The sequence below is a fragment of the Drosophila hydei genome, unplaced genomic scaffold (genome assembly GCF_003285905.1).
Source record: "Drosophila hydei strain 15085-1641.00,03,60 unplaced genomic scaffold, DhydRS2 tig00000349-arrow-arrow-pilon, whole genome shotgun sequence".
Lineage (NCBI taxonomy): Eukaryota > Metazoa > Arthropoda > Insecta > Diptera > Drosophilidae > Drosophila > Drosophila hydei.
The window spans coordinates 108,956-126,754 of record NW_022045714.1 but is presented as its reverse complement, the minus strand read 5'-3'; the positions used below and the strand labels follow the sequence as shown (position 1 = coordinate 126,754).

Below are 17,799 nucleotides of genomic sequence, written 5' to 3'. Positions count from 1 at the left end.
AATTCATATTTAACTTTTTTTTATTATATATAGTAAATTTATAAATAATATAATTTTACATTCTTTAAGTGTCACTGTTATGATTGATTAACAACAGTTCGCAGACAATAAAATCTATTCGAATCAATTTGTATAACCAGAGAATATCATCTAGCAACACTGTAAGCAACAACGTTCCTATCGATTGATAATGTATCGCAATAGACTTGTTATCGACTCAGCATGCTGCGTTCCTTGCACACACAAACGTAGCCCCCCCGAAAAAAGACATACTTTAACTGTTTCAAATAATTTCAAATGTGAACACACATTATATTTTAAATGTGGCTTCTGCTTTGGCGATACGTGTAAATGCGAATGAAATACCAACTAAAAAGCCATAACAATTGCAAAGAGCGCAGCAGACATACGAACGCAACGACAGTCAAGCAGCCAACACTAATCGCAATCGCATACGTCTGGGGGCCCTAACCGCATTGGCGAAAAAATTCCGCACAACAGCAGCAAGTAGCAACACACAAAAATCGAAAGTACACACACGCGCGCGCAACAGAGGCGGCGGCCGAGCCAAGGAGGAGCAGTAGCATCAAGCGTATTCAGCATTAATTTATTTATTTTTGCTTTGAATACCGGCAAACCGGGTAAGGCGATAAACAGTGTGCATTAACAGTGTAAACATTCCAGCAAATGGCAAATGCAAAGGATGACAGTATTTCCGTTACTTTAGACGAAAATACGCACGCACAGACACACGCACACACACACGAAACAGTGTTTAAAGCTTAGCGTGAAGGAAAAACAGCTTTGCAGCTAAACGTGCGCCAATACAAGTGCAACAATTTACCAACACTCGTAAAAGAACTGAAAGATAATTGTACAAAAAAAAAAAAAAAACAAAAGGTGGAATTTAACAAGGGAGTGTCGAACTTTAAATACTCTGCAAGCAATTTTTGTTATATACAACTCTGTATTATATTTATTGCATTCATCAAAACATATTGAAGCTCATATTGGATGAAGATAATTTAAATTTGTTGAAAAACGTGTTAATAGTAATATTTAAATGTATAATATAATATATAAATATGATGATGAAGATGAAGATGAATGATTCGACATGTTAAATTTATATATGAGAAGTTTGAAAGTTGAAACTGTATGCCATATGCTATTGCATTCTTTGTAAACAAACGAACATGATTTATGGTGTAGGGTGCCTAGCAAAAGAATTGCATTTTAATTAAAATGATTGCAACATTTTTTTGACTTGCATGTTTTTTTATTATTATATTTTATAGGTGAAGATCGAGCGAATTGGAAAGAAAATTCGAGGACGATGTCCCAGCATGGGGTTACGGAGGCTTTAGCCGCAGAGCTGGCAAAGGCCGTGGACCTGATAATGCATCCAATGACCGTGCAACAGGCTCGTCTCGAAGCTTATATGGCCTGCGAACGATTCAAGGAGGAGTCACCGTTGTGCGCCCAAGTGGGTCTCTATTTAGCCAGCTCGGCTCAATTCAATCAGGAAGTGCGGCATTTCGGACTACAGCTAATTGAGTACACAATCAAATTCAAATGGAATTGCATAACGCACGAGGAGAAGGTGTACATTAAGGAAAATGCCATCAAGATGCTAAATATGGGCGTTGGCCCAGCCGAGGATCGTACGCTGTTGCATTTAAAGGACGCTCTCTCGCGAATCATTGTCGAGATGATCAAGCGAGAATGGCCGCAACAATGGTCAGATCTATTGCCCGAATTATCGCAGGCTTGCAACAATGGCGAGGCGCAAACGGAGCTAGTTTTATTGGTCTTTTTGCGTTTGGTCGAAGATGTGGCCTTGTTACAGACAATCGAATCGAATCAGCGACGCAAGGACATGTATCAAGCACTTAACAATAACATGAATGATATATTTGAGTTCTTTTTGCGCCTGATCGAACAGCATGTAACTGCATTCCGTGAAACAACTCGTTTGGGCAACTATCATAAAGCAAATGCCCACAGTCGAGTCGTTGAGATGGTGTTGCTGACGTTGAGCGGCTTTGTGGAATGGGTTAGCATCAATCACATCATGTCGAGCAATGGCAAACTGATGCATTTCCTTTGTATACTCCTCAATGATAAAGCATTCCAATGCAATGCAGCCGAATGCCTCGCACAAATCACAAATCGCAAGGGCCAGACCAAGGAGCGAAAACCCCTACTCCAGCTGTATGGCGAGGAGCCTTTACGCTACATCTACACAGCTAGCCAAATGCAAGTGGACAACAGCAACGTGCAGGCCATCGAACAGCATCATAATTTTCTGAAGAAACTCATTCAAGTGCTAAATGGCATGGTACAACAACTGGTTGCGCTATGGGGCAAGGACGAAGGCACACAACGACCCGCACAATTGAATGTAATGTTTGAATGTTTACTGCTGCTCGTACAGCATCCATCGCTGACTGTGGCGCATGGAGCTGCATTAATTTGGCAACTACTGCTGAAGCATGACGGGTGCTCCAAGGATTATCTGATGGTCAACAACATTCCCAAGCTAATACACACTATTGCGCCACGCATTGTCAAAATAACCTATCCCAGCCAGCAGCCGGACGGGGTTACCCAGTCACCCAATAGCACAGAAGCTTACATACGCTTGGAGTACGACAGCGAAGAGGACTTTGCTATATATTTCTTTCGCTGTCGCACAGATTTCCTTGAGATCTTTCGACAGGCAACGCTGGTGCAGCCTTTGATAACGTATGGCTATTGTGAGCAGTGGCTGCAGCTTCGACTGCGTCATGCCCAATCAGAACCTGAATGCTCCAGCATCAATTGCAGTGTGCTCGATCCAATTTACTTGGAATGGGATGCATTGGTCTGTGTCCTGGATGGTGTACTTAGTCGCATTTTGTTGGTGGCCGAGCGTCCAGCTGTCGCCGGTGGCCTGCGTTTGTTGGAGGAGTGCCTCAAGCTGGAAACATCAAATCCCTTAATCTATTCCATTTTATTATCTTGCATATCAGCGCTTTTTGTGTTCCTCAGCATGTCCTCGTGCCAATTGACGCCCAACAATTGTGTGGCCATGAGTGGAGTAGCGCTTCTGCCTCGTGTCCTGGACAAGATCTTTCGTGCATTGGTTTTGAAGCCGCCAAACGAACTGGAGAAGGTGCAACAGAAATCTGCCAAGAATTTGCGTCGTCATGCTGCCTCATTGCTGGTCAAACTGGCTCATAAATATCCGCTGCTTTTGCTGCCCGTTTTCGAGCAAATCAACAATCATGTAGAGTGCCTGCTTAAGGAGCCGTCATCGCCTCATCTGTGCCGCATGATGCGTACCACATTGCAGGAGGCGCTCATCTTAATCTCGAATCATTTTTGTGACTTTGACCGTCAGACACTGTTTATCGAGCACATCGTGCAGCGGAAGCGCTCCGAATGGCTAAGCTTCGGCGAAGCATTCAAGTCGCCGTTGGAATTTATTCGTTTCGTTGGATTGGATAAGCCGCCTGTCTATGATATCGATCGGGATCCTTCCATTGTACAACGTTCACGGATTTTGGATGCTCTGCATGTGGTTTTGGGCGTCATTAAGCGTTGCACTTGGCCCGATGATCCGGATCGTGCCCAGCGTGGAGGTTTTGTCATTGGCTGCACAGATCTGGGCAATCCCATCTGCAGAAATCCGGCAACGAAACATGTGGTGCCGCTTCTCTCACATGTGCTTAGTTTAATGCGTGTTCTAAATGAGCTCTTCCGCCCCGAGGCATTGGCCGCTCTTTCCGAGGGCTATCGCAATATACACGGCATGCTGGAGCATGAGAAGAAGCTGCTGATGGGCATATGCGCCATACCAGCCGATCCTCTAGACACGACAATCAAAACGGAACCAACTGCCTTCGAGAAGATGCAAACGTTCATGACTTTGGTCACCGAAGGCTGTTATCATTTGATGGGCTCGGCGGGTCCATCACTCGGTCGTGATCTCTACCAGCTGGTGGGTCTATCCGATGCCATAATCAACAACGTGTTTTGCTGCATGGACATCATACCCGATTATCGCATGCGTCCCATCATCCGAGTGTTCTTCAAGCCATTTGTTTACTCGTGCCCGCCCAGCTACTATGAGTCGGTGCTGGTGCCGCTATTTGCTCATCTAACTCCACTCATGTGCGAACGCCTGACACGTCGCTGGCTGTACATTTCTTCGCTGTACGAATCGGGGCAGTTGAATGGCGAAGTGAATGACACACAGGAAGTGCTCGAGGATCAACTGAATCGGACGCTAACTCGCGAATATTTGGATGTGCTAAAGATTGCCTTAGTGGGCGGTCAAATTGGTGCCGATCATGTGAATGCTGCTGGCGGTGCTAATGTGGTAGCAATGGAGAACGAGGAGCACTCCATGGACAGTGCACCACAATCACGTGCAGCGCAATCAGCCCTGCTTTCAGATACCATCAGCGATCTGGGTGGCCAACTGCTGCGCAATGGTCCAATTAGCAACTACATATTGATGACACTCCTTAATGCAATCGCTTGGAACGATGGCATGTGCAACATGAAGGCTGTTAATATAGCGGCGCCTGTTATGCGTTTCCTTGCCGCCGAGCAGCTGATGGATGAGAATAAGGCAGTGAGTGCTTTTACGGCTGTACTGCAAGGCATGCAGGTGCATGGCCAGCATGAAGCGAATCAATCCGGCTTGATAACACTCGGCGTTCAGTTTTACGAGCTGCTGCGTCCTAAATTCCCAGTGCTCAGCGAAGTGTTGCAACATATTCCAAGCGTCAATGCGGCGGATGTGCAAAAGTTCGATGAGAAAATCTCTGTGGCTCCGGTCAAAGGCAACAAAGTGGATCGAGCCAAGAAGGATATATTCAAGAAGCTAACTGCCCAATTGGTTGGTCGCAGCGTCAATCAACTGTTTCGCCACGAGGTGCAAATTGCCAATTTGCCACCTATGCAACCAAATCAAAAGCATGCCAGCACCAATAGCAACATCATGGACAGCAATCAGAATGCCAATCTGAGCAAGCTGTTCCGCACCGAAAAGTGACAGACGGCGACGACTCGATGCCGATGCCGATGATGTCGATGATATCGATGTTGCCGATGCCGTCCCGCCGCGGCGACGACTGAAAATAAATTAATTGTAAACTAGTTAAGCAGCAACAACAGCAGCAGCAGTAACAGTAGCAGGCGGCGAAGGAGGAGGCGGAGGAGGAGCAGGCGGAACAACTGTAGAAACAGAAACAACAGCCAACATTGCCAGAAGCAGAAGCCTCACACACAATGTTATCGTAATCCAACTCCAGCTTTTACTCTATCTAACACTAGATATAGTTATAGGAAAAGCTTCTACTGCTTTTACTGTCACCATCGCCAACGGACGAGCTACAGCCCTAACTTTGGCTTCAGCTTCAAACTCCACTCATATTCATATCATCTGCAGTGCCAGCTATAGCTATATCTATATCTCCATCTCCATCTCTAGCTTTACCTGTAGCGTCGACTTCATCTTCAGTTCCAGCTACTTCACCTCTAGCTCCTTGCTGCATCTTCAGCTCCAGCTGCCACATTTGCCACAAGTTTTGCTGCTCTTACTTGCTAAACAAACACACACACATACACACACACACACAAAAAAAAATTTTAAACTTTTTTTTGCTATTATTTATTGTATAACATTTTTAATGTTTAAGTTCCTTTAGAATTTTTTTTCTTTCTTTCTTTTTAAATACTTTTAAATATTCCAGTTCTTTTTTCACTTGCTTTGGCAGCATCAGCTTTTTGTTATTTATTGTTCCCCAAAATTTGTTAATTATTTTGCACAAATACAAAACAAACAAAAATGAAATGAAAATGAAGAGAGAAGAAAATAAATATAATAATTGTAAAAGTTAAGAACCACAACAACAACAACAACAATAAGAAGAACACCAAGCAATGCTCGAGCAAATCAGTCTTGCAGAAAAAACAATAGTTGAGAGCCCACATTTTTATATACATTATATATATATATATAATATAATATATATATAATATAATATATATAATATAATATATATATTATAATATAAATATAAATATAAATATATAACATTTTTCAATTTGTATATTCGAAATAGAAGAGGAAGAGAAGTAGAATGCCCTTAACAAATATTGTATACATATTTGAAGAAAGAAAAAAAATATTGAAATTACGCTTAGGGTTTTAGGTTAATAAATCAGGAGTTATTAATATATAATATGCATCTTGTACACACACACACACACACACATACATACACACACATGCACACATTGGGATATATTTTACAATATTCAAAAACTGAAATTATATTTTTAAAAGCGAATAAAAAACGAAAAACCAAAAGAAGAAATATAAGAATACAAATAGTAAAAACACAAAGTGCCGTAAAGTACAGAGAGACATTTAATAGTCGAGGATCCTAAATATACTAATAGGCATCACTCCAAAATAGAGTAAAAGAAAGAACGGGTCTAAATAAAACTAAAAAAAAAAATAGCAAACACTGCTTAAAATGTTCACAGATAAACAAACAAAAATGTATTCTAAAGAAACGTAAACGAAGCGCATTTCCTAATTACAAGAAAAAAACCAAGATTCAAAACGCCTTTTTGCATAATTAGCCAAGTTATTCAAAACAAAAAGAAAAGTTATATATATAAAGATATTGAATAATTATATATATTTAAATATCGAGTTTCTCAATGCACAATAATCTCGTAAGAAACATTTTTGTAGCTTTAAGCGCAAACGAAACATTTTTTATACTCGTATGTCATTTTTCCTACTCAAAACAAGTTATATAGTATATATATATGTATATATATATATATATATATATATATATGATGCAATTTGTAATAAAAATACGTGTGTATAGATTGTATATATATATATATAAAGAGTTCGTTCAATTCAGCCACCATTTCTATTGTCACAGAGATTACTCCAATCGGGCACATGTTCGTTTCTTAGATATGAGTCCTTGGTTAGCGAACGCGTTTGAATGAGATCAGTGGCTCCACATAGGGAGCCGCCTAGCCAGGCTGTGAAATTCTGTTTGCCAATCGTTTGATAGAACTTGAACTGCAACTGGCCGTGGAAACGTGTGGCATAGTAGCTGTCATTTTCTAGTAGATGCTGCAGCTCTTGTTTGAGCCGTGCCAGCAGCCCCGGAACCATGGCCCCACCGCCAATTACAAAGATGCTCTCCACCAGGGATCGACGCACATCCATGCTGCAATCGAGTATGGCGCGCAGTATCAAATGTGGCAAGCTATCTCGTTCATTGTTCTGCTCGAAGAGTAGCTCGTAAACAGATTCACGCAAGCTGCCGGGTATGCTAATGACAGCGTCATCATCACAAATACCATACTCCACATCGGGTGGTGATTGCTTCTCCTCTTTGTAGGCACGCTCAAAGCTATTCACAAAGCAGGTGCGTACTTTAATGTCCTCCAGGACACTGGGTGTCAGCAGTCGTTCCTTAACGCCCGTTGCTAGCAGTTGTCGTTTGATCTCCTCCTGCACAGCGCTGCTGCCGTAGCTATGATCCTTAAATGCAGCCATAATTTGTACGCCACTAAACACAGGCATAATCGTTGTCTCACTATATCCAATGTCCACAACCAGGCCCGTTGGAACGGCCAACGTGGACAGAGCAATTAAATGAGCAGGAACAAAAAGCACCGAAGAAACATCGAAATGTATGAAGAGTGCACGTGCAAGCGTCTCTCGTATAATCGTCTGTCCATATATGTTCTCCACAATCACAAACTTACGCTCTTTGGGACTGACCAGCAGGTGCCTGCAATCAAATGGCAATTAAATAAAAACTTCCTATAAACATCTCAATTTTGTACTTGAAGAAAATGGTTTGCAGAAAGTCCACAATTTGGTCGTAGAGCTCCTCAGTTCCTGCATAGTCGAAGAGTAACTTTGTTTCCCCAGTTGTGGTCAAAACCACCTCCGTGGGTATTATTTTACGTGGGTGAGACTCTGCCGCAAAGCCGAGCCTGCAAATTTGGATAAAGCGATGATATCATCACGAAACAATAGTGTTTTCTTTTTACAATCGCTAAACTTACTTAGTATAGGCATTTCCAATGTCTAGGACGATTGGGGGTTTTTCTTGCATTACGCTTTCGTACAGCGGCATAGTTTATATGCTTTTTTTACCCTTTTAATTAACAAAAATGTCAACAGCTGAGTGTTTGGAACGGAGCGTTATCGATAAGCATTTTACGATTAACGAGCAGTTACGGTATAGCTGATATCGATATATTTCGATACCTAAACGAAGCAATACATTTAAAAATTAGTCAGTAGCACCGAAAAATATGAGCGTATCCAAAAACCAATTACCGCATGAGTCTATAAAATGAATAGAAAATATTGCTATAACTAATTACTTATTAACATTTTACTTCCTTGGAATGTGTTTAAAAGTACTATCGATAGATTATGCCCGGGTCAGCTGTGTTTGTATCGTAAACAAAAATTTCATTACCACAAATTGTTTGTTTACCTGTATACATTTTGCTTTACTTTAAAAGTAGTGAAAATGAGTTTTATACAATTTGAAAGTGCGCGCGAAAAGGATAAAGCGCGCCAGGAACTCAGGGAAGCACGTGATGAACTGCTTCAGCAGGTAAGCCACAGGAAAAATATAAAACAATATATGAAAGTTACAAACATTTTTTCCAGGCCAAGTCGCGTGCAGAGGAACGCAACAAGCAAGAAAGACAAAAAGAATTGCGCGGCGAAAATAATTGGATACTGCCAACGGTGGCCACCAAATTGAACAAACTGAGCAAGGCACCCAGCAGCAAGTCGAAGAAATCAAGCAAAAAAAAGAGCAAAAAAAAGGTCAAGGCAAAGGCGAAAAAATTAAAGAAATCAACAAAGGGAAAGCAGAAGAGGAAACGTAAACACGACACCAGCAGTAGCAGCAGCGATAGCGATAGTGATTCCAGCTCCGACTCCAGCTCAGGCTCTGATTCCAGTTCAAGCTCTGATTCGGATAGGAAGAAGAAAACAAAAAGGAATCGCAGAAGAAGCGATGATGAGTGGGTGGAAAGTGCGCCCGTGCCAGTTGAGGCGAAACCTTTGGTGCAGCGAGACAGCTGGATGACGGACAGCGCAGCTCTCACCCTGAAAACCTTCAGCAAGGAGCGCAAGGAACCAATGAAGCCCAATGCGATGCTTCAGCAAATCGACGCCTATGATCCAGCTAAAAACATCCATGAGCTGAATCCGTACTGGAAGAGCAATGGTACTGGTTTGCCAGGTTTCCAAAAACCCAAAGCTGATGATGAGGACGACGAGGAACGGCCTGTAAGACGAACTATGCCAAGCGGTAGTAGCTCACGCAATTGGCAGAAGTCTGTGACAAGCGCAGTTAGTGGGCGGGAGTCTGCGGCAACCACCGTTACTGGGAGTAAAAGACGCAGTTCCTCGCCTAAAGTCAGTGGAAGCAGCAGCAGACGACGCAGTCCGTCATCCGCCTCCTCGTCCTCTTCGGAGGAGGAAAGCGAAGGGGCGCCAAAACCTTTGACGGACGAGCAAATTAATGAATTGGCCGCCAAGGCCATAAAAGCTGAGCTCAAAGGCAAGCCGGAGCTGGCTGCAGAGTTTAACAAGCAGCTGGACATGGCACGTAAACTGCGCGCCGAACACCTGGCTAGTGGCAAACCGCTTGCCAAATCCAAATCCAACTCCAAATCTGAGCAAAAAAGGGAGCATGTGTTGCTCACCCGCACCGATGCCAGCGGAAATGTGCGCCCACTTCTACAAAGCAAAACAGCAGTTGGCCACAAAACGGATGGCAAAAGGCAAAAGAAGGTGGAAACGCATTCGGATGGACAGCGCGTGCGCTACTTTGCCGACGACGATCGTTACGATATCAAGCAAATGGTTAAATATATACATATATATGTATATAACTGCTTTATCTGTAAATTTTCATTTCTGATTACTTTTTAGTTTGAACGGGAAAAGCATGCAACTGCAGCTGAGTCAAATTTGCAATACGCCGACATTCTATCCAAGCACAAGAATCCTAACGATGATTTGGAGGACATTTTCGAAGATCGTATACGCAAGAATATAACAGAGGGCGACGTTGAGCAGCGTGAACTGAAACAGGCGATTAGCGAGCAGCAGAAGTTGAGCGCCACTTTGGACAATTGCGATCGCTGCTTCGACTCGGTTAAGCTGGAGAAGCAGTTGCTTCTGGCCATGGGCTCAAAGATATATCTAAGTTTGCCCTGGCATGTGGGTCTGCAGCGGGATCATTGTATAATAACTACCATGCAGCATGTCTCCGCCTGTACGTTGCTCGACGAGGATGCGTGGGAGGAGTTAAGTAATTTTCGTAAAGCTCTAACCCGAATGTTTGCTGCCCAGCGCAAGGATGTGATTTTCTATGAGATTGCTAATAAGCTACATAGGAGGCCACACTTGGCTGTGCATTGTATACCCATACCACAGTCGCAAGGTGAGATGGCGCCCTTCTATTTCAAGAAGGCCATCGAAGAGTCTGAGCATGAATGGTGCATCAATAAGCAGCTAATATCCCTGCAGAAGAAATCCTTGCGAGCTGCTATACCTAAAGGCTTGCCCTATTTCTGGGTACACTTTGGTATGGATGGGGGATTTGCTCACGTCATCGAGGATCAGGATCGATTCCCAGCTAACTATGCGCAGGTTTGCTTAAGAAAAAAAAAAAAAAAAAATATATTTATTTTTTCTTTTCATTTATCTAGGAAATTCTTGGCGGTATGTTGGAGCTAAATCCAAATTCATGGCGCAAGCCGCGCAAAGAACAAAACTCTATAACCAAAGCAAAATCATTTGCGGAGCTTTGGAGAAAATACGATTGCACCGAACATTAACATATATTTTTCTTTCTATGAAATAAAAATGTGCAAATGAAAAATAGTCATACGTTATTATTTTCAATTATGTTAAATATCGATATTTTGTTGTTCATCGATAAGAATTGCACTGCTTACATTAACAACACTGGTAATTTCCTACGATTAGGTGGCAACCTTATCATCCACAATAAGCGCAGCCAACTTCGAGCGTCTTGTTCTTTTTTCCGGTTGACTTTGACTAGCAAGGTAGTGCTCGCGTTCGTTTACTCAAATATATTTTTTTTAGTTTTCAAAATATTGCTGCAAATGCATAGCAATAAATGAAAATGTGTGTCCACTAAAGTGAGAGAGTGAATGTTGCAATTGAATTCGTTTAAAATGGCAACACATATATTAAACACTTGAAATGCAATCAAATTTGAGATTCGCAGAATGTTGTTGTCTTTGTTTGCATGTGTGTGTGCGAACGTATGTGTGTGCGCGTTCGCGAATAGCAACGTGTTTTATCAAAATTTTTTTATGCAATGTTTGTTTTTGTGTTTATTTGTTTCTAGATGCCAGGTGTCACAGTGAAGGATATTGACCAACATGCCGTTACCAAGGCGGTCGCCGTTTTCCTTAAGAAGTGAGTCTCGTGTGAGCGCTACACAACACTATGTTTTGTGTGTGTGTGCAGACATAACCTCACAAATGTGCATATTTGTTTGTATATATCGATGATTTATTAACTTTTGTATATTTTAGGACTGGCAAATTGAAGGTCCCCGACCAGATGGATATCATCAAGACTGCCAAATTCAAGGAGCTGGCACCCTACGATCCCGACTGGTTCTATGTACGTTGCGCCTCCATACTGCGTCATCTATATCATCGCAGTCCAGCTGGCGTTGGCTCCATTACAAAGATTTATGGTGGACGCAAACGCAATGGCGTTCATCCATCTCATTTTTGCCGTGCCGCTGATGGTGCTGCCCGCAAGGCACTGCAGGCTCTTGAGCATGCCCGCCTTGTTGAGAAGCACCCCGAGGGTGGCCGCAAATTGAGCTCGATTGGACAGCGCGATCTGGATCGCATTGCCAATCAGATTGTCGCCAAGCAGCGCGACGCTGCCAAGCAAACAGGCCCCATTGTTATTTCCAAGTAAATTTTGATATGTGGACAACGCGACGAGAAGTCTATAAAAATACAAAACCTTATATTTTAGACTTGTAATGTAAGAGTTTTCTTTGTTTGCACATACACAAAAAAGGAAAACGTGCGAGAATATAAAAACAATTCACTAAAGTCTATAAAAAACAAGCGTCAACATGTACCACAGCGTTTCATTTGCCGGGCAACATAGTGCAAGCTACAATGTTTTGGTTAACTTTAGGGATTCTAAGTTGCCTGTGTATGCATATATGTTAGTTGCCTGTGTATGCATATATGAATGCGTCTAATGCTTCTATCTGTAACAAAACCTATGATCTTTACTTATCCTTAAAGTATCATATATTGTACTACTTAAGGCCTGGAGATAAGACACGCTTAAATATAAGCTAGTGGGATTGGGTGGATATGGTTGTCGCATAACTACTAATCCATATTCCATATTGTATGACAGCTCATAGAAACAGGCTTATACATTGTACATCTGTATCGTCAAACGGTTTTTAACACAGTCCCTGTGTCTATAGAACGATAACGACTGGGTCAGAGCAATCCTCAGAGTTGCAGATCAACATTGGATCAAGAATATATATCTCAAAGATGTAAGAGAGGCTGGCTCTAAAATTGTACAGGAAATAGAACTATGAATCATAAACCACATGGAATTTCGATCGGGATAATCCGTAGTTTGTGACGATATGATATCATATGCCGCAGATGTAAAGCTCATTACTACCGTTACTATACTTTATGTAATATATGTGTACATTTTCTGGAGAACACAAATGTAGATTGTGGCTATATACTTTATAAAATTTAATATATAGTACATATGTTTTATAGAATTTGCTACAGGCCATAAACGTGATAGAGCCATGCATAATTTAGTTTTAAATGAAGTAAATGATGTACATGAGGTATATGTGATAGATGAATATATACATATCATATAGATTGGCAGATATACAACAAACTCATTTGTTTACAGTAAATTTATTTAAAATGTATGAATGTTTTTGTTTTAGAACCTTAGGACTAGTCTGTGTGTTAAATAGTTTACATTTAACTTATTATCCGACGGATACTTCTTTATTAAGGTTTGCATATTATCCAAAGTGGATAAAATTGCGCTAGAGATTGGATATCAGACTCTATCCAAAGCCTCGACCATGACAATGCTGTTACCGCGAATGACCTGAAAATTAAATTGTTTAATTTTATTAAATGCTTCAAGTAAGCCTAGTAATGTACGTACGACCATGCCAATGCTGTTTTTCGTGTTATCCTTGCACTCCTCCACAGTATCATCGAGTACAACGTTCATGAATGGATCGAAGCCTCGCAGAATGCCGGTGACAGCGCGGCCGCCATTTAGCTTAAGCATCATGCGCTTGTCCATGTACCTGATAAATAGGAATCAAATAACCAGTTAGCACCCACATGCTTTTAGCAACAGGCTATAATTACTCACTTTTTCAGCTCTGGAGGATGTGCTTTCGACATTTTCTTGTATACAAGTTAAAAAATATTTATTGAAAATCAAGCCAATGTCAATGCAAACGCATTTAAGTGTGACCGTTTGTCTGCAAACGTTTGCGAAGTGCTGTAAAATTCAGTTTAAAGAATGCACTAAATGTGCTAGTAACTATCGTACAAACTTACATATTTGGGTCATGACAACGATAGTATCGCGTGCAATGAACGATAGTTTTGCAGCTCTCTCGTAGCAACAGAGCCAACGATAACTGCTAGCATCGGCAATTAATAAGTTTTTAAGTTTATTTTTATTAGGTTTCAAATTGTGTTTGTTTGTTTTTTTTTTTGTTTTTTTGGTGTAAAGTGTATTTATGTTAACTGATAAATATTCGCAGCATTTAATTAAACAATGCAAATTGTGCATGTGAAAGTCGATTGAAAGCGCTAAACACGAAATCCACATAAATCGCATCCGTCGCTGTGTGTTTGTATGCGCCTGAGTGTGAGTGTATGTGCTTGTCTGTGTTCATTTGTGTGTATTGTACGTGCGAATGTGTTAGTGTGGCTAAAGACTTTGTCGTCGCCTATTGACGGGCCCAGCCAAAAGGGCGGGTAAAAGAAAAGTCAACAAACGAGAGAACGAGGGAACTAGCAACTCCCTGGCACTTGCAATTGACGGCGCCATAATAACGGAACAAGCTAAAATGTTCACAAAGAAGAAGAAGAAACCGCTGATCTCGATGCCCAGCAATTTTGAGCATCGCGTGCACACAGGCTTCGACAAGCGAGAGAATAAATATGTTGGCTTGCCATTGCAATGGGCCTCCATAGTGGGCAACAATCAAATTTTGAAGTCCAGCAATCGCCCGTTGCCCCTTGTTGATCCCTCAGAGATAACGCCCACTGAAATACTGGATCTGAAGACAATTGTGCGTCCGCATCATAACAACAATAAGGCAGATACAACATCGCTCAATAGCAGTAGCAGCAGCGCTTTGATGATGAACAATCCAGCAATGTTGCAGCAGCAACAGCAGCAGCAATTGCTGCCAAAGACTTCACATGTGGCCCGCTCCAATTCGTTGCGCAGCTCCAGTCCGCCGCGTGTGAGGCGAGTGGCCAATGTACCGCCCGCTGTGCCAGAGGAGGAGCTGCCAGCCGGCACGCCCACGCCTGGCTTCAAGCAACAGCAGCTGCAGCAACAACAGCAACAGCAGCAACCAATGCCACATAATCTTTTATATACCAGTCAGCATATCCATTCACATTCACATTCACATCCGCATCCGCATCCACATTCCAATGGCGGGCTAACAGCTCCTTTGGCTGTGCGCACCGATCCGTTTCGCATGCCACAGCAGCTGCAGCAGCAGCAACAGCAGCAGCAAACTTCGCCAGTTAGCTCTGTGGCCAGTTCGCATCACAACAACAACAACAATAATAACAACAACAACAATGGTCAAAGCTACCCAATGTATCCTGCCTCCCAGCAACAACCAAATCAGAATCCACATGCCAACAAGACAGCGACAACAGCACCACCAACAGCAACAGCAACAGCTTCGCGTGCCAGCTCCAGTTCTAGTGGCAATGCTGCCGCCGCCGCTCTGGCTGCCCAAGCCCAGGCGCAGGCGCAACCAAAGCAGGAGCAGAGGCTGACGCACGAGCAATTCCGCGCTGCCTTGCAAATGGTTGTCTCCGCTGGTGATCCGCGCGAGAATCTCGAGCACTTTAACAAAATAGGCGAAGGCTCAACGGGCACTGTGTGCATAGCCACCGACAAGTCAACAGGTGAGTGGCTAATCCTCGACACTGATAATTGATCTCATGTATATATATATTAACGTCTTCCTCTCTCTCTGCCTCCCGTTCTCTCAATCCTGTGGCAGGTCGTCAAGTGGCTGTAAAGAAAATGGATTTGCGCAAGCAGCAGAGACGCGAGCTGCTCTTCAATGAGGTGGTCATCATGCGTGACTATCATCATCCCAATATCGTGGAGACATACTCCAGCTTTCTGGTCAACGACGAGCTCTGGGTGGTCATGGAGTATCTGGAGGGCGGCGCACTCACCGACATTGTCACACATTCCCGCATGGATGAGGAGCAAATTGCCACAGTTTGCAAGCAATGCCTTAAAGCTTTGGCCTATTTGCATTCACAGGTGCGTGACCAGCATGGCTAACAGACAAGCTAGCAGCCAAGTTGTCAGCCAAAAGCCTCGCCCAATGCCTTTTCACTTCTCTCTGCGCTCTTTCAATGCCTTTCTATTTTAGTTCTTTTGCGCTTTCTTCTTTTGCAACGTTTTGTGGTTTGGTTTCCATTTCCAAATGTCGCCCGTCGCATAGGTAATCTGATAGCCAGTTAAGTGGGTGCCCGACCGGTTGGGTCGCTGGGTGGTACGTGCTTTGGGCAACCACAATTTCGCTGACCCAAACCTTTGTCTGCAAATAGAAGTTCAGTTGAATGTGAATAATAGGATTAACCAGGCAGCTCTTTAAAATTTCTGTACATTCATATTATATATTTAGATATATAACTAAACTATATGTAGTAAATAGCTATATATATATATATATATACTTTCTGTTCATGAGGCATCTATGACAAATAGGGATTACCTAACACTTCCAATCGACATTTTATTTGTCATGGAAATTCAGCAGAGCAAAAATAACGAGCTAAAGTAATGTAGATTAGAAGAGGGCGATACTGAGTAGGAGAGAGAACTATAAAGATCGATATAGCGCAAGAGATGAAGTCAGAGAAAGAGAGATATACATAGGGAGGGAGAGACGTAGAGGAAGTCAGAGAGAAAGAGAGTTACAGACCAGCTTAGAAGATAGACAAAAGAGAGAAGGGTTTTTAAAGAGAGAGAGAGAGAGAGAGAGAGCTAGGGTAACCATATATGCCTTCCGACTTTATACTAATCGCATCCATTTAAAATAGGGCGTCATCCATCGCGACATCAAATCTGATTCGATACTCTTGGCCGCCGATGGTCGGGTGAAGCTGTCGGACTTTGGTTTTTGTGCGCAAGTGTCGCAGGAGCTGCCCAAACGAAAATCATTGGTTGGAACACCCTACTGGATGTCGCCGGAGGTCATTTCCCGTCTGCCGTATGGCCCCGACGTGGACATCTGGTCGCTGGGTATTATGGTCATCGAAATGGTTGACGGCGAGCCGCCGTTCTTCAATGAGCCCCCATTGCAGGCGATGCGACGCATACGTGATATGCAGCCACCAAATCTGAAAAATGCCCACAAGGTATCGCCACGTCTGCAATCGTTTTTGGATCGCATGCTCGTCCGTGATCCGGCACAGCGTGCCACGGCCGCTGAGCTGTTAGCTCATCCGTTTCTTCGGCAAGCGGGACCGCCGTCTCTCTTGGTGCCACTCATGCGCAATTCGAGGCATCACACCTGATGATGATGACGATGACGATGATGATCCGATTGGGTTACATTTGCTGCTCCCGCTGCTGCTGCTGCTGCTGCTCCCGCTGATGCTGCTCTTGTTTCTGCTTTCTAGTTTACAAGCTCCACTTAAATGTAGTATTATTCCATATTTTTTCGTTTTTTTTATACGGCTACACGGCAATTACTACTTAAACTGTTAACCAGCCACGCCTGTAACATCCCACACACACTCATCCACATCATCCATACTCATGCTCATATCCATCTTTTATTTGTTTACTTTCTTTTAAGCATTTTATGTTGGCTACAGCAAATATTTTATATATATATATAGAAACTAAAACATATTTTTATTAAAAAGTTAAAAACAAGTACGCTCCATAAGTCATAGCCACGCCCCCAATTTGTAATTTATATGATAGATAAAAGTCTTTATCTATTTCTATATCTATGTCTATGTCTATAACTAAGCTCGAACGAAAATGTGCCTTGTGACTAGGAAACATTGAAATATTATATATATATATATATATATATATATATATATCTGAAGAGCCATGTGGTAAAAGCGAATACTCGATCGTTAGTGTTCTATATATATATATATGCAATTCGCATTGAAGATCTGTTCGAAATGCAAATTTTAAACTCTAAAAAAAAGCGGGCAAAATTCTTGTCATATATAAAAATGCTTTTACACAATTATTAATATTATTTTTTTTAAATTAATATATATTCTTTATAAATATATATAAACATTGTTCGAATATATTTAAAAGCAAAGGAAATAATGAAGCGAATATATAGTACTTAATGTCTAAGTATTGAGAGACAACGAATCATGCAAATATATATA

At 42.2% G+C, this 17,799-nt stretch overlaps 6 protein-coding genes across 6 annotated transcripts; 4 read left to right on the top strand and 2 right to left on the bottom strand.

The window, feature by feature from the left end:
- Nucleotides 1-211: 211 nt before the first annotated feature.
- Nucleotides 212-5,635, top strand: LOC111593498 (exportin-5). Its single transcript, XM_023306265.2, has 2 exons — nucleotides 212-641; nucleotides 1,299-5,635. The coding sequence occupies exon 2, from the start codon at nucleotides 1,337-1,339 to the stop codon at nucleotides 5,045-5,047; it is 3,711 nt and encodes a 1,236-aa protein (XP_023162033.2). The 5' UTR covers nucleotides 212-641; nucleotides 1,299-1,336; the 3' UTR covers nucleotides 5,048-5,635.
- A 1,262-nt stretch (nucleotides 5,636-6,897) lies between these two features.
- On the bottom strand, nucleotides 6,898-8,272 carry LOC111593490 (actin-related protein 10). The gene is made up of 3 exons (XM_023306255.2): nucleotides 8,110-8,272; nucleotides 7,885-8,037; nucleotides 6,898-7,829 (listed from the first exon to the last, which is right to left on the bottom strand). Exons 1-3 carry the CDS (start codon nucleotides 8,178-8,180, stop codon nucleotides 6,938-6,940), a joined length of 1,116 nt encoding a protein of 371 aa, XP_023162023.1. The 5' UTR covers nucleotides 8,181-8,272; the 3' UTR covers nucleotides 6,898-6,937.
- A 44-nt stretch (nucleotides 8,273-8,316) lies between these two features.
- On the top strand, nucleotides 8,317-10,917 carry LOC111593489 (CWF19-like protein 2 homolog). The gene is made up of 4 exons (XM_023306254.2): nucleotides 8,317-8,672; nucleotides 8,729-9,937; nucleotides 10,007-10,729; nucleotides 10,789-10,917. The coding sequence occupies exons 1-4, from the start codon at nucleotides 8,586-8,588 to the stop codon at nucleotides 10,915-10,917; spliced, it is 2,148 nt and encodes a 715-aa protein (XP_023162022.2). The 5' UTR covers nucleotides 8,317-8,585.
- Nucleotides 10,918-11,113: 196 nt separating this feature from the next.
- On the top strand, nucleotides 11,114-12,214 carry LOC111593458 (40S ribosomal protein S19a). Its single transcript, XM_023306219.1, has 3 exons — nucleotides 11,114-11,148; nucleotides 11,457-11,527; nucleotides 11,647-12,214. The coding sequence occupies exons 2-3, from the start codon at nucleotides 11,457-11,459 to the stop codon at nucleotides 12,044-12,046; spliced, it is 471 nt and encodes a 156-aa protein (XP_023161987.1). The 5' UTR covers nucleotides 11,114-11,148; the 3' UTR covers nucleotides 12,047-12,214.
- Nucleotides 12,215-13,028: 814 nt separating this feature from the next.
- Nucleotides 13,029-13,646, bottom strand: LOC111593493 (probable small nuclear ribonucleoprotein G). Its single transcript, XM_023306257.1, has 3 exons — nucleotides 13,523-13,646; nucleotides 13,307-13,454; nucleotides 13,029-13,246 (listed from the first exon to the last, which is right to left on the bottom strand). Exons 1-3 carry the CDS (start codon nucleotides 13,552-13,554, stop codon nucleotides 13,196-13,198), a joined length of 231 nt encoding a protein of 76 aa, XP_023162025.1. The 5' UTR covers nucleotides 13,555-13,646; the 3' UTR covers nucleotides 13,029-13,195.
- Nucleotides 13,647-13,719: 73 nt separating this feature from the next.
- On the top strand, nucleotides 13,720-17,381 carry LOC111593492 (serine/threonine-protein kinase PAK mbt). The gene is made up of 3 exons (XM_023306256.2): nucleotides 13,720-15,318; nucleotides 15,417-15,688; nucleotides 16,474-17,381. Exons 1-3 carry the CDS (start codon nucleotides 14,232-14,234, stop codon nucleotides 16,948-16,950), a joined length of 1,836 nt encoding a protein of 611 aa, XP_023162024.2. The 5' UTR covers nucleotides 13,720-14,231; the 3' UTR covers nucleotides 16,951-17,381.
- The last annotated feature ends 418 nt before the right edge of the window (nucleotides 17,382-17,799 follow it).

Excerpts from the sequence above, each read along its gene's own strand:
- LOC111593498 (XM_023306265.2), top strand. The coding sequence starts at position 1,337 with ATGTCCCAGCATGGGGTTACGGAGGCTTTAGCCGCAGAGCTGGCAAAG.
- LOC111593490 (XM_023306255.2), bottom strand. The coding sequence starts at position 8,180 with ATGCCGCTGTACGAAAGCGTAATGCAAGAAAAACCCCCAATCGTCCTA. Across the intron at positions 8,038-8,109 it reads ATTGGAAATGCCTATACTAA|GCTCGGCTTTGCGGCAGAGT; the intron begins GTAAGTTTAGCG and ends CCAAATTTGCAG. Across the intron at positions 7,830-7,884 it reads CTGCAAACCATTTTCTTCAA|GCACCTGCTGGTCAGTCCCA; the intron begins GTACAAAATTGA and ends ATTTGATTGCAG.
- LOC111593489 (XM_023306254.2), top strand. The coding sequence starts at position 8,586 with ATGAGTTTTATACAATTTGAAAGTGCGCGCGAAAAGGATAAAGCGCGC. Across the intron at positions 8,673-8,728 it reads GTGATGAACTGCTTCAGCAG|GCCAAGTCGCGTGCAGAGGA; the intron begins GTAAGCCACAGG and ends CATTTTTTCCAG. Across the intron at positions 10,730-10,788 it reads TCCCAGCTAACTATGCGCAG|GAAATTCTTGGCGGTATGTT; the intron begins GTTTGCTTAAGA and ends TCATTTATCTAG.
- LOC111593458 (XM_023306219.1), top strand. The coding sequence starts at position 11,457 with ATGCCAGGTGTCACAGTGAAGGATATTGACCAACATGCCGTTACCAAG. Across the intron at positions 11,528-11,646 it reads GTCGCCGTTTTCCTTAAGAA|GACTGGCAAATTGAAGGTCC; the intron begins GTGAGTCTCGTG and ends TGTATATTTTAG.
- LOC111593493 (XM_023306257.1), bottom strand. The coding sequence starts at position 13,554 with ATGTCGAAAGCACATCCTCCAGAGCTGAAAAA. Across the intron at positions 13,455-13,522 it reads CATCCTCCAGAGCTGAAAAA|GTACATGGACAAGCGCATGA; the intron begins GTGAGTAATTAT and ends CCTATTTATCAG. Across the intron at positions 13,247-13,306 it reads AAAACAGCATTGGCATGGTC|GTCATTCGCGGTAACAGCAT; the intron begins GTACGTACATTA and ends TTTAATTTTCAG.
- LOC111593492 (XM_023306256.2), top strand. The coding sequence starts at position 14,232 with ATGTTCACAAAGAAGAAGAAGAAACCGCTGATCTCGATGCCCAGCAAT. Across the intron at positions 15,319-15,416 it reads AGCCACCGACAAGTCAACAG|GTCGTCAAGTGGCTGTAAAG; the intron begins GTGAGTGGCTAA and ends ATCCTGTGGCAG. Across the intron at positions 15,689-16,473 it reads TGGCCTATTTGCATTCACAG|GGCGTCATCCATCGCGACAT; the intron begins GTGCGTGACCAG and ends CATTTAAAATAG.